Raw genomic sequence first — 12,874 nt, forward strand, 5'->3', positions numbered from 1 at the left:
GAATAGATTGAAATAGGATTTGAATTGGGAAGATTACCCTGTAAGAAGACGACGACGACGATTGGGAAGAATAATGTGAATTAGGATTTTATTCTTCTCATTTTGATTTTCAATTATTCTGATCAGACCAGTTCAATTTATTTTTATTTTTCTCTAGTATGGCTCATGAAACATAGTTTCAATATATTATATTTTACTACAGCTCCTTGTAAAAACCTAGAAAGTCATGTTGAAACATACAAGACATCATCGATAATCAGGCTTAATATCAATACGCAGGCCCAGATAATTATATTACAAGAGAACCACAGTATTTATCCGAAAACAATATTTTAATGAACAGGAATGATGGATGTTCACTAACCATTGATCAATACTTTCCACACGGCTGAAAGAAAAATGCAATATATTTTAGCTGTGGTGGCTACAGCTCAAATTCAATGTTGGTCGGTGTCTTTATTAGAGGAAAAAGGGTCTGAAATTGACAAGTTCAGAGTGTGTATATGAAAAGAATGATTGATGAATCGAAAAATGCCTGACCTAATTATGGGTTTTTGCATGACATCATGAATGGAGTTCTGCGCGCTGTCATTAGGTGACCACAATATTGGTGGAATTCAGCTACCTCGTATGTCAAAATACATTTTTTGAATACCAGGAGAACTGTCATCGCTGTTTATGAATTTTTGCTGCTTATTGAATAGTGAACAGAAGACATGGTTATTTTAGTTAATCATTTCACTTAAAGTATTTAGCTATTCCATCATGAAATCACAAAAATAATAACACATAGATTCTGTAACGAATTCATCCTTTATACGAGAAGCCATGATGTGTCAAAATATACATTTTCATTTGTGAAATAGGGTTTGAGTTTAGAAATGTAGCGCCTAATATAATCTCATTTGAGACATTTTTATTTATACATTCCATGATATATGAATCGTATGCATGTACATGCCTAGCCAAAAAAGTTCCTTTTCTAAAATCTTCATAATAAATTGTAGATGAAGAGCACTCTACTTTCATATAGAAACACTACTAATGCATTACTATTCCAACAATAACTGTGCAGATGTCAAGATGTAGACTGATACGAAGCTAATGAATATGCACATCGTTTTCCAACTGACTCGAAATTCAGATTCTTTTCGCCCCATTTGCCTTCTGTTCTGACGCTGTTTTGTTCAACATCGCATTCCAGTGGTCTGTGGGTGGGAGCAATGTGGTGGGGGGTAATGAGATGAACTTCCCACTCCTAATTGGATGAGTTTGAGGGGATGAATGAGTGGGAGGGGAGAGACAAGGAGAGAAATCGTAACAACAGTTGGACATTTGAAGTCTTGGTAGAATTATTAATGGGTCGAGCTGTGTTGGTGAGGAGAAGGCTTAAGGGAGGGACTGAGAGACTGCTTGCGGGACGAACGCTTGCTCAATTAAATATTTATGACTGGTAGCTTTGCAACCGGCTTCAACCTAACTGTGTTGTGTGTTGTATTGTTTCCACGCACAGATCGCGGTCCTATTTCTGCTGCCGAGTAGTATTACATGGCATGACTGGAGAATTTACTTGTTACTAGAGAAGTTACAGGGGCTCAGAGCAGATTTGAGCTCTCTGTAGTTGTGGGCAGGTGCATTTGTGATTTGGTGTTGTCCTCTTACTCAGATACGAAATCATGTTGATTGAAATTTCATTTATCAGAATACGATAAACACTAATCTACACAGCTTTATTATCACGTGAACCATATTCGTTGTCGCGAGACAAGTATCACGGATTTTATCAAGAAACAAATATTCCAGTATTATATCATCTGATTTTTCCATATTCATAATTGATGAGAGGAATATAGATTGTGATCCTGATTTGGAACCCAATGATCTGTGCACTCATTTATCATTATAGCTCTACCTATTGCTTGAGTTCACGCCTTGGAAATATAATAATTGATCAACGATGTATTAATATAGCAGTTTGAAGTAGATCAGATTCATAAAGTTTATAAACAGAATATCATTTATTGCAAAAAAGTTTTAATGAAATACCATAAAAATGTGTTCAATGGCGAGGAAATAAACTTTGGAAGACGTATTGGCAAGGAGGGGGCTAAGTATCTGGACGTATCTGGAGGGGGCTAAGTATTACAAGAAGAGTGTTATCGAGTAGCTGAATGCAATAGTTTGAGCTATTCCCTTGAAAATACTACTGGAACTAGAAACTTGGAACAGGAACTTGAATGCATGAACTGGCTATGACTTCATTGTCTATTAGTCATTTGCTACTGACTGACGGAGCTTGTACTAGTAAAACTCGTTACAACTTTGCTTATTATTGAGACAGCCCAGACCTTGTAGCGCGAACTTCGATTGGAGTACATCTTTTTCAACTGGGAAGAACTGAAGTGATTTTACCATAACGACATTTAGCTTCAAGTAGGTACCAGTAATTTCCTTCAATGAATACAAACGACAAAAATGATCAATGTTTGAAAGCTTCAATCAAGGTTCAAATGATCATTGAACAAACTCTTGTTTCATGAGAAAAAATAAATCATACTTGGAACGTATTGTATGGAGCTGTGGATTCATAGGTATCAGAAAATCTCAACATTGAAGTATCGGATTTACTTCATATACTCTTGACTCGTTTGGTATATGGTAACTCCAATCAAATCCTTCACATTAAATCATTATAATAGTATCGATGTGAAATCATGTTCACTAATATTATTTTATTTTTGAAAATACAACATAATTATTCTAGAAGTACATCTTCATGATATTGATTTCTGGATGTCTTAGATAAGGGTCTATTAACAATGATGATTGAGCAAGAATATAACTCTGAAATATTGAAGCTATAGTACACCATTGTCTTGTGCTATTTCCTTCTCAGGGCACCATTCCGAATCCAGAGAACCTGGAAGTAACGATATTGGCAGAGTGCCTGGGTTGAAGCAATCGTAGCGATTGATTTAATTGGAAGTGCAACTACCCTTCTTAATGATTTACTATAAAACCTTTTATACTCCAGCAAATGAAATATTGAACACGATGAGCTCTCTCCATTGTCAATTACGATTGACCCGGAATTGTTCGATCTTATATTAAACTGAAGATTAGATAAGTGTCGTGCTCTCGGTACCACCTTTGAAAGAGTGACTGCTTGACGACAGATAGAAACAGCAAAATCACTACCCGGTAGTATAGTCTGGCACCTATTTGAGCCTGCAGTGTGGATATCCTCATCTTCTAAATCATCATGATTATCATCATCATAATCAGCCAATAATCATTATCTCTCACCATTTTCCACTCATGCAAAACCAAGTGAGAAACGTATGGATTAGTCCTGAGGAGAGAAAATTCAGGAAAATTTCAATACAAACAGGTTATTATTGTTTGATATTCGTTTTATATTGTCCTCTCTTCAATATTCCAATATTGGATATTGAATTTTCATCTTGGAATATGGATTCATGAATGAAGAAACGTATTCACCTCACAATATGTATTCAACAGTCGTAGGGAAATGCGTAAAATAGTGAAAAATACATCAAATTAAAGATGATTTTGTGCTCTATCAGCTTATAATCAGCACGGATTTTTTTCATCAATCGTTCAAAAATTATAAGGCCGAAAAGATGAAAAAACTGGAGGCAGAAGTTTTTTTTCAAAAAATTCTCGCCTTCTAGAGCGGATATCTCAGAAACTATGAGAGATATGGGAAAAATGTAGAGGACAAAACTTGTTTGCTATTTTGTAAGCTTCAATTTTGCACAGGATACAAATGTTCATAAGATGCATCGTTTCCGAGATATATGCAGCAAGAAATGAAATAATGGTACTTTCAAACCACCCCCACCCCTCGAGCACAGGGGGTAGGGATGAGGAGTTTTGATATGTTAATCCTCTTACTATTCTTGAAAGAGCTGTGTAATTGTAAATATTGTGTTCCAAACTTTTCCCTCTAAACTTTTATTTGAGCATTCGTTGCCTGGACTAATAAAACGTTTTTCCAACTTTTTCGTGTTGATCCATCCAATTTCCTGAAACACTTATTTTGATGTAGAACATAATAGAACTTCTGGAATTATTTGAAAACGTGAAAGACAGTCTGGTTTTGAAAATACACCACTCTACTATTGTTCGTTCCTTTGTCATCCAGCACTGGAATAATTCCCTGAAAGAGAAAATTTCCTGAACAATCCACATATTCTTGTGAATTTTCTCTGATACTTATTGAATTATTCCACATCGTTGCTGGAAGCTTTGGTTACTCAGACTTCGCCAAGTTTGAGGAGGAACAAACTTGACGGAAACACAGTTACAAGAGAAGATTTCACTCTGCACATTGTTCCCGGCAGATTTGTTCGTGTTATTAGAAGACATCTAGTCAAGGCAGCGCTTTTCTCCGGGGACAAAAACGTGCAAGGAAAGTTAGCGTGAAAAACCATTTCCATCTGTCGCATAACTTACACGTTGCAGGTTCAATTTAGAAGGTCGGCGTCCCTTCATCTCACTCGACTAGAGCCGGAGTGTGATTCTAATAAGCCTTCCTGTTCCCTTTTGCTTCATTAGATTACTTGCCGGATCCGACTGTCATGGCGAATTTGATTTTGGCATGAATTTTATTAGTGCACCTTTGGAAAGACATTGGCGTGTTACATTGCTGCTGTCACCTCTCGTTGCCTCAACAAGCTGCTTTTCTAATCAACTTTTCGAACGCCATCTGGAGAGGTGTTACAAGGCTCCCTGGATCCCGCTTGAAACTCACTTATTTACTTGGCGACTTATAAGTATATTGATATCAGATATTACACTCATTCAAACATATTTATAATTGCTCTTGAGTGCAGTATTCCAATTTCAGAGTATTTTACCACGTAGGATAACCTGAACTTTTCCAAATTCCACCTAGTAAAGAATTTTTTCATTCCATTTCATTTTCATAAACGGATAATAGAACTTTCCAGATTCCTTGCAGGGTTCCCTTTCCGGCCAGGCTGATCCAATAGTCGGATGTATTACAACCAGGTATTACAATCTGCTAGCAACACCTGGACTTGGTGTTTAAAAACCCCTGGTATCATTCTCGTCTGAGCATCTGATCAAATCTCCCACGAATCTTTTATTGCCCAGGCCAGAAGCTAATTAGGGTATCATCCACTATAAGAAAAAAACTTAAAAACTCACAAGCCCAGCCTAAATCATTGGATATTAAATTGCTATGGGGAATCACGCTCACATTCATCCAACAGACTAGTGGTTATGTTTATTTCGATTCTAAGGTTTCATTCAGAAGAAAATCGATTCAGTAATGAGAACAGTAGAGTGATAAATAATGCCCATCCAGTTTTGAATAAGATTCAGAAGTCATTTTTTTCAAGTCATTGAACAACCAATGTCAATTCACTCAGACCAGGAAGCTTCTAATCTTTTATTTCTCTATCAAAAACTCATCTCCAATCAATAAAAAATACTAACATAATTATTAATTCATTGATTCATTAGCATTATTGCATTAGTTTGCACACGTACCGTGGTGTTTAATACCAGTCTCCTGTCGGTGACGGCACTTATTTGAGGGTTAACTCCTGTTTTGGGGAAGAAACCTGCCTGGTGTGTGGTTCTTGCTGGTTGAGCCACTTGACTACCCGGCTTCTTTACTCCCGTCTCAGGAAATACCCTTATTACAAGAAATAGGAAAAAATGTCTAGAGTATACTGGATTATTTTCCTGACAATTAATCAAAGGATTAATTGTACTATATTTCCTCAAGATCAAGTAACTCGATGATGGGTTACTATTGACCTCTGAAATGAATATGATATTAGCGAATAAATAAGCTATAAGCAAGGTCAAACACAGGGTCACTAAGGAACAACATGTGATGACTAGTTGCATTTATTTAAATTTACTAAATCATATAAGAATATCGTTCGCTCAGTAATAAATAAGTGAATTTGATAATGTAGGGTTAAGCCCATAAACAATATGGTTTGAATTTTAAAGAGTTCTTTCAAATTTATTATTCTTTTTAAGGATGAGCATGTAGTGCTTACACCCAAGGGTCGCCAGACTCAAGTTTGGACAGTGTAACGTCAGAATTTCTACAAACGGTATACCAGTTCGTCTATGGAAAATTGAGTTGAAGAGATTTTGAAATAATATTATCATAAATCATTCACATATATGGGCCAATAATATACGCGCACTCACTCATGAAGATTTGTTCACTGCATGGCTGGCATCTTTCATCAGGCTGCATGGCATCATAGGCTTCATTATGTATTGGCTCGCGATTTTTATAATAAATAACTTTTTACTGGTCCTTTTTAACTGAGACTTGGTAACCAAATTTAATTCTAACGTTACGGGAAATTCACACTTGAATTAAATTTAGCACTCTTACATAAATTTTAACAGTGAAACATTTAAAACGGAAAAATAACAAATAGGAGTTACAAACGACTCTCCATTGGAATGCTCAGTTAATCACTCTCTCCTTCTTCCTTCTTCTTCTCAGGAATTGAGAAGCAAGGCCGGGGAAGAAGAGTTCACAATACCAGTTAATGGCCAATCACTGGTCAGAAAGAACCAATCTACCAATAAAGAAATGCGCCAGGTGTGTCATATAGAATAAATAAAAAATTTTACAAATAAATCGAGAAAGACAAGCAAAACAAATATAGGGGAACAATGAGCAGATTTTTCAGCAGGTCAGAGTGTACAATAAACAATATAATGAAATTGAAAATCAAAGCAAGGAGTCAACAATCAGAAACAGACACGCCGGTTATCAGCTGACTGATAAGGTAGCCGGCTCAATTCGCATCGAGAAATCTAACCCTTATTTTAAACAAACATTCATTATGCTGTTTTATGTTATTCGAAAACCATTTACAACTGTTTGTGAATCTGGATCTTAATAAATGAATAAATCATAGATTTTGTTGTTATTTCAACAGCCGATGAAGGTGGGTAGTCGTAATTTTTAATTTATTATTATAGAAAGTTGCTTATCAATGCTGTTTGGCGATTCTCACCGTGACAGTGAGTCACACAAAATAATAGCAATAATAATTAAAAAACAATATTCACGAAGAAAATATACTTTTATGAAAAGCCCACTATCTCGAACGACCTACATTTGAACAACGCGACCTTACTCAACCCCAACCCGCCGCTTCACACACACGAAACTCTGTCATCCATTTTTCATATTTCCAGTCTGGCAAGTTGATAGATGTCGACGCCTGATTTTATTCGAACGTGACAAAAGATTGGATGTGGAAATTTGTGCGCGATGCGGCCGTAAAGATATAAGGAGAAAAAGCGTGATAGGTGACGGGGAAAATTCGACCGTGGGGAAAAATATGGTGAGGACCGCGGGGCGGATTCACCAGTCAGATTCACTTCAAACTGTCAGTATTCCTTATTGCTCAAAATCATTGCTGCTCATTCAACCAAAGCTGTCAGTTTGAAGTGGATCTCAGCATATAAGCAGGATTGCATGACCACACCGCTTCATATGCACGCAGCAGTCGCTTGCTTGCCATGCCCCGGCGCTGATTTATTGCCATGCACAAATTTTTACCGGCCTTAAAATGTACGACGCAATATCTCCACTGGCTTTATTGCGGCATCTGAACGCTTTGCCGCCTTTTTTCCACCAACTCGAGTCCCTTATTTAAAATTGAAAAGTCAAGCTGAGAAACTCGCTCGCCCGCCCGGTGGCGCGAGGGAAAACATTTTCCATTTATCTCCGCACTGAACACAGCTATGGTTGTGATTGCAGGTGAATACTTCATTATTATACAGAGATTGCATCGGATGATCGAAAAACTACAAAGTTATACATATAGACTCGCTTTAAAAGCTGGCGAACTGTGCTTATTGTGAGAAAGTCTGTATATTTATCTTTTCTAGTTTTCAACATAGATCGATATTTTATAACGACTATTCAATTATATATTCTTGTACAATTCAGTTTTTAATGCTATGGCTGAACCCTAGTATGGCGATACACATTTTGTCTCAACTATTATTTATTAAAGGAGCGTTAGTTGAATATCTTTATTTGCAACAAGATCAAAAACCAATTTTCACGATAATCTGGAATGATATTGAAGGATAATAACTATCACATACATGTTACGACCATACAACTATCATAAACTGAATAATCAATATTATTTGCGTAGAATTCTATTATTAAAATAACTACAATGTGACACATCATATTGAAAATACCTAAAGTTTAGAAGTAAAGTGAAACGTTTGACATCCTATGAATGACATCGTATTGTACAAAATTTGATATCCCTTCAAAGAATAACCTCTCAGTATTGAAAAAGAGGAATGATTATTACTGTATTTGTGTTTAGAATGCCCCACATTTTCAAATATAGCCTATCAGTTGCGGTTTTTGCAGAATAGCAACCGATGCCAGAAGTGTGAAGTATTAAAATCTCATTCAAAATTCATGTTTGAGACTATTACAAGTGCTATCTGTTTATCGATATTAACTGATTGGCGAGAGATAAGTAAGAAGAGAAACTGTTACTGTATTAAAAACAGTAACATTGTAATTAATACATACACAGCTGTATTTAATACAACTACACAAATTTTGTGTTATTGGCTGGGTTCAGCCACCATAATTGGTTGGAACCTTGTTCCAAGCAAGCTTATGTTAGAGACAGATACAAAACTGCTATTCGTTAATACTAACTAATTGATAAGGAAACAAGTAGTTTTCAGAATTTTTACTGTTTTTGCAATGTTAATTTTTCCAAATTTCTAACTGTGCCTCTTACCTCTGTCGTTACAGAATGGAAGGGCGTCGGCTGCCCGCCTCCGGGGGTGTCAGTGAACGGGAGCCGAGTGGTGCCCCGTCCGGGCGCCGCCCCCGACTACAGCACCCTGTCCGAGGTCAAGTTCCCCGCAGAGCTGCCTTCGCCCTCCATCCTGGGCCCTGACCGCCGCCTCTGCAAGATCAAGTGCATCGGCGGCCGCTGGGTCGGCCCACTCTGTCGTCAGGAACAAGGCAAGCAACAACACTTCATTCAATAATAGAGGAGTCGTTAGTAGCATGTAAAAATAACTGAATGGCACATTGAATATCTTCATCATAAAAGAACATTCCAGTGAAACATTCAACCCATTCAGTACAATGCAAAACCATATTCAAATCAATAATTAGGAAGTAAATCGTTTGACTTATGAAGACTCTGGGCATTCATTAATAATTCAATCGTTGAATCATGTTAAATAATCATGTAATACCTTCTATCACACATGTTACTTTGGATACTAAACAACAATCACAAAACAGGCACAACAATTATTATATATCTGTATAGAGCCTGAGAAGGAACAAGGCAAGAACAGATTAAAATCAATAAATAGCAAATTCACGTGAATAAATATTAATACTGAGAATAAGAATGATTATGAGAAAACTCATTATCACCTTTGACCATATAAAACAGTGTACGATTCAGAAAACTGAAATCACTTTGCACTTCCAACTAGCGCTTCCGATTTGAAAACGGAAAATGAGCTTTAAATCACTTGGATTATATAGTCTTGAAACAACAATAAAAAATTGCAGAACAAATAAAACATTTAAATAAATAGTCAAATGTGAGGGAATCAATAGGGACCACAATCAGTACTTGAATGATTGAATGAGAATAATCAGATTGAATGATTGTTCCGATTGATAATGAGTTCAAGAAACGACAATACGCAATCATAATATCGATTTAAATCATAATTCGGGAATAGTAGATGGAGAATGAATATCAATTGAGCATAATATACTTGATGGATGCAAAAAATTCTACCGGAGTGATCCTGATGTTAGTTTTATGTTGTGATGAATCTTTCAAATAGATCTCATGAAAAGAGAGAAAAATTGTGATTACCTTTTAAAATGAAAGAATTTGCTAAAGGAATAGTTAGCGACCGAGCGATAAAGCTTACTTATCAATAACTGTATATTTGATAAGAGTACCGTTCTGTACTGAATATTTTTCTAGGAAAATTATTCAATAAAATTATAATTATTTTGCGAATAAAGCACAAATTATTTATGAATCGCTCACTGATTTTGAGGTTACACTTTGTTTACTATCGATCAGATGTTTTTAAAACAGTTCGAACGCAGCTGACTGATTCAAAGCATTGTCAAATGTCATGCCGGTTTTCATGCAAGGTAAAATATCATTCCTAAAAATTATAAAACTATCAATAAAGGATCAAGAATTTCAAAATAAAAAATAAAATGTATGTATTATTGTTGAAATTATTTATTATTTAAGAAATTATATTATACGTCAGGTCTTATTGTAACTAAATAGGTCATAGCATGAAATTATATTATTGATAAAATGGCAGAAATTAATTATAATAATCTCAAACCTAATAAAAATTGTACAAGAATATTAATTTATTAATAATTTAATTCAACTGAACCACATGGTAATTAAATCTCTATGGCAGGTCTAAGCCAATCACAGTGCATAGAAATAGCACCAAGACGGTGATCGTTTGAAAGCAACACATGTTAATCTATTATCAGACACCAACCCTGCCTTATCAGTTACACTAGCACATGTACATTGTATGAGAGAAACTATGTCTATAAGATTAAGCAGTTTTAAGGATTACCTAAATTAAATTATTATTGTAATTAAAGGAATTGTATTCTACTACTTGCCACTGACGTCATGTTTACGTCACAAGCGTTCTACCAATGGCAAATTTTTATGCAAATTATTACATTGAGATTCTGAGAAGCAAGGTCCAGCCTAAAAGCTTAGAGAAAAGAGCAGCACTTCCCCTTTGAAATCCTCACCGTGCAGATCTCTTTTATAGTTACCAAGACCTATTTGTGAAAATTTATTGTTCGATTTTAAATGTTCTATTTGTGAGCCGATATTTTAGGCCAATTTATTTGTTATTTGTAAATTTCTGTTTTCATCAATCGATAAATTTAAAAGCTTAAAGTAAATTATCCCTTAATTAATTTGGTGAAGGAAATATTAAATTAAAATTCCCCACGTGCTGAAACCGAAGCCTGGATTGCCGCCGATCAAACGATTTTTGATCTAAAGAAGAAAACCACGACCGCCAAGGAAATTCACGTGAGTTATAAGTTTTTAAAAGGGGCCCCAATCTACGCTTCGAAAAATATTTCAGTGCAGAAACATAAATTTTTTCTTCGTTGAATTATTGGCCACGCCGACAAGCGCTTTTAGCACTTAAGAGTCTAGAATTTATTCATATTAAATTTATAAGAATTTGTAGTTGATTAACTATCCTCCGCTGCCTGAACCACGACCCGAGCATTTTAAAAAAAATATTTTATAATTCATTTTTTCACTATTTTTTCAAACTGTTAAATTTTATCAATTGTAAAATTCTGTTGAATCACGCATGGTATCATGCAAGCACAAGAAAATTTTTAACTATTCTATTAATGCTAAATTATTATCAACCTGTAAATCAAATTCTGAATCTGCACTGTATGATTACATATTTTATTGTAATATATTTCAGTTTTGTTAATTCGCTTTCTGAGTTCGATTATTTCTTAAGCCTGTCAATTATTGTGTCTGATACGTTCTATATCATCAAGAACCGATCGAATACGATCATTGGAATAATTGAATCAAGCTGGATATTGGAACAGGTCTAAGTGGATGTAGCGAGTGGGGTCAGATCGAGATATTTATTCTTTGTCCTTACCTGCTCATACATCAGCTTTTATCTGTTACCTACCTCGACTTAGGAGCGAACACATCAATTGTACAGCAGATGCAGCCATAGATCATATAAATTCCTACAATAGAGCTTAAAACCCGACAAGACTCTGTTCTCGAAGTATATTCTGAACGATATTTGGTTCAAATACCGTATTTTTTAATCCTTCAGAACTTATTAGAGACGCAGTCCCGTAAATTAGCTACATCGGGATTTTTGCTCGACCTGTATGATTTTGTATGCTCATTCTTCACAGGTAATAATTTTAAGGTATCCGTATTCAGTGTTTAGCGTCCGCTACACTACTTATAAAAATTTCATCATTATACAATCTGTCATTAGAAGAATCAAGGGTGAGCGAGCGTTTAGGCCTCCCGCGATTCCGACAATTGTATGAATCTTGTAGTGAATCAATCAGTCTGGTGTTCACTCAGCATCCACACACGCATTGCAAAATTTATAGCATCTACACCATTGACTCAGTACAAGATTCACCCTACATGTGTGAAGCCATCAAATACCGCACCACATGATTTGCCGGCCCAACATGAGGCATTTAGATTCAGCACTACATGATTTGGCAAATCTCTCTACATATGTGAGGCGAGTCAAATCAAGCTTTACATGATTTGGCGCCCAACGTGGGGCATTTAAATACAGCATTACATCACCCTACGTGTATTGTCCTATCCTTGGAGGTGAGAGTGACTCCCCCAGGAAGAGCTCCACATGATTTGGCGCCCAACAGTGATAGGCATTGAAGAGGTGGATAATCGACTACGAGGATTATTAAGTTGCTCAGTATACTATAGCGCTGACAACGGGAAAATTTTTTGAAAAATTTATGGTTGTGAATTTTTTCGAATTTGATATTGACTGTTCACTGTTATATAAAATAACAAGAAGTACCATACCCAATTTTTGAACGGAAAAGAAATTTATCGATTGATGAATTTTTAGAGAAAAAATCGAACTCAGAATTTTATTATCGTGTTATTCGAAAATTGGTCATACCATAAGTCATAGGTATAAGAGATATCATAAGAAAGGTCATATTATTTGAAGAATTTTAGGTCTATATTGAAACAATTTATAAAAA

The 12,874-nt window shown here is 35.6% G+C and overlaps 1 protein-coding gene across 1 annotated transcript in view; it reads left to right on the plus strand.

Annotated features, from left to right (window-relative positions):
- LOC111046472 (locomotion-related protein Hikaru genki) overlaps positions 1 to 12,874 on the plus strand; it is a 245,283-nt gene that overhangs the window by 97,050 nt on the left and 135,359 nt on the right. Inside the window, exon 3 of the mRNA XM_039430371.1 lies at positions 8,837 to 9,052. Coding sequence (XP_039286305.1) covers positions 8,837 to 9,052 — 216 coding nt within the window. The remainder of the gene's footprint in view (positions 1 to 8,836; positions 9,053 to 12,874) is intronic.

This window comes from Nilaparvata lugens, chromosome 6 (assembly GCF_014356525.2).
Source record: "Nilaparvata lugens isolate BPH chromosome 6, ASM1435652v1, whole genome shotgun sequence".
In the NCBI taxonomy this organism is placed as follows: Eukaryota; Metazoa; Arthropoda; class Insecta; order Hemiptera; family Delphacidae; genus Nilaparvata; species Nilaparvata lugens.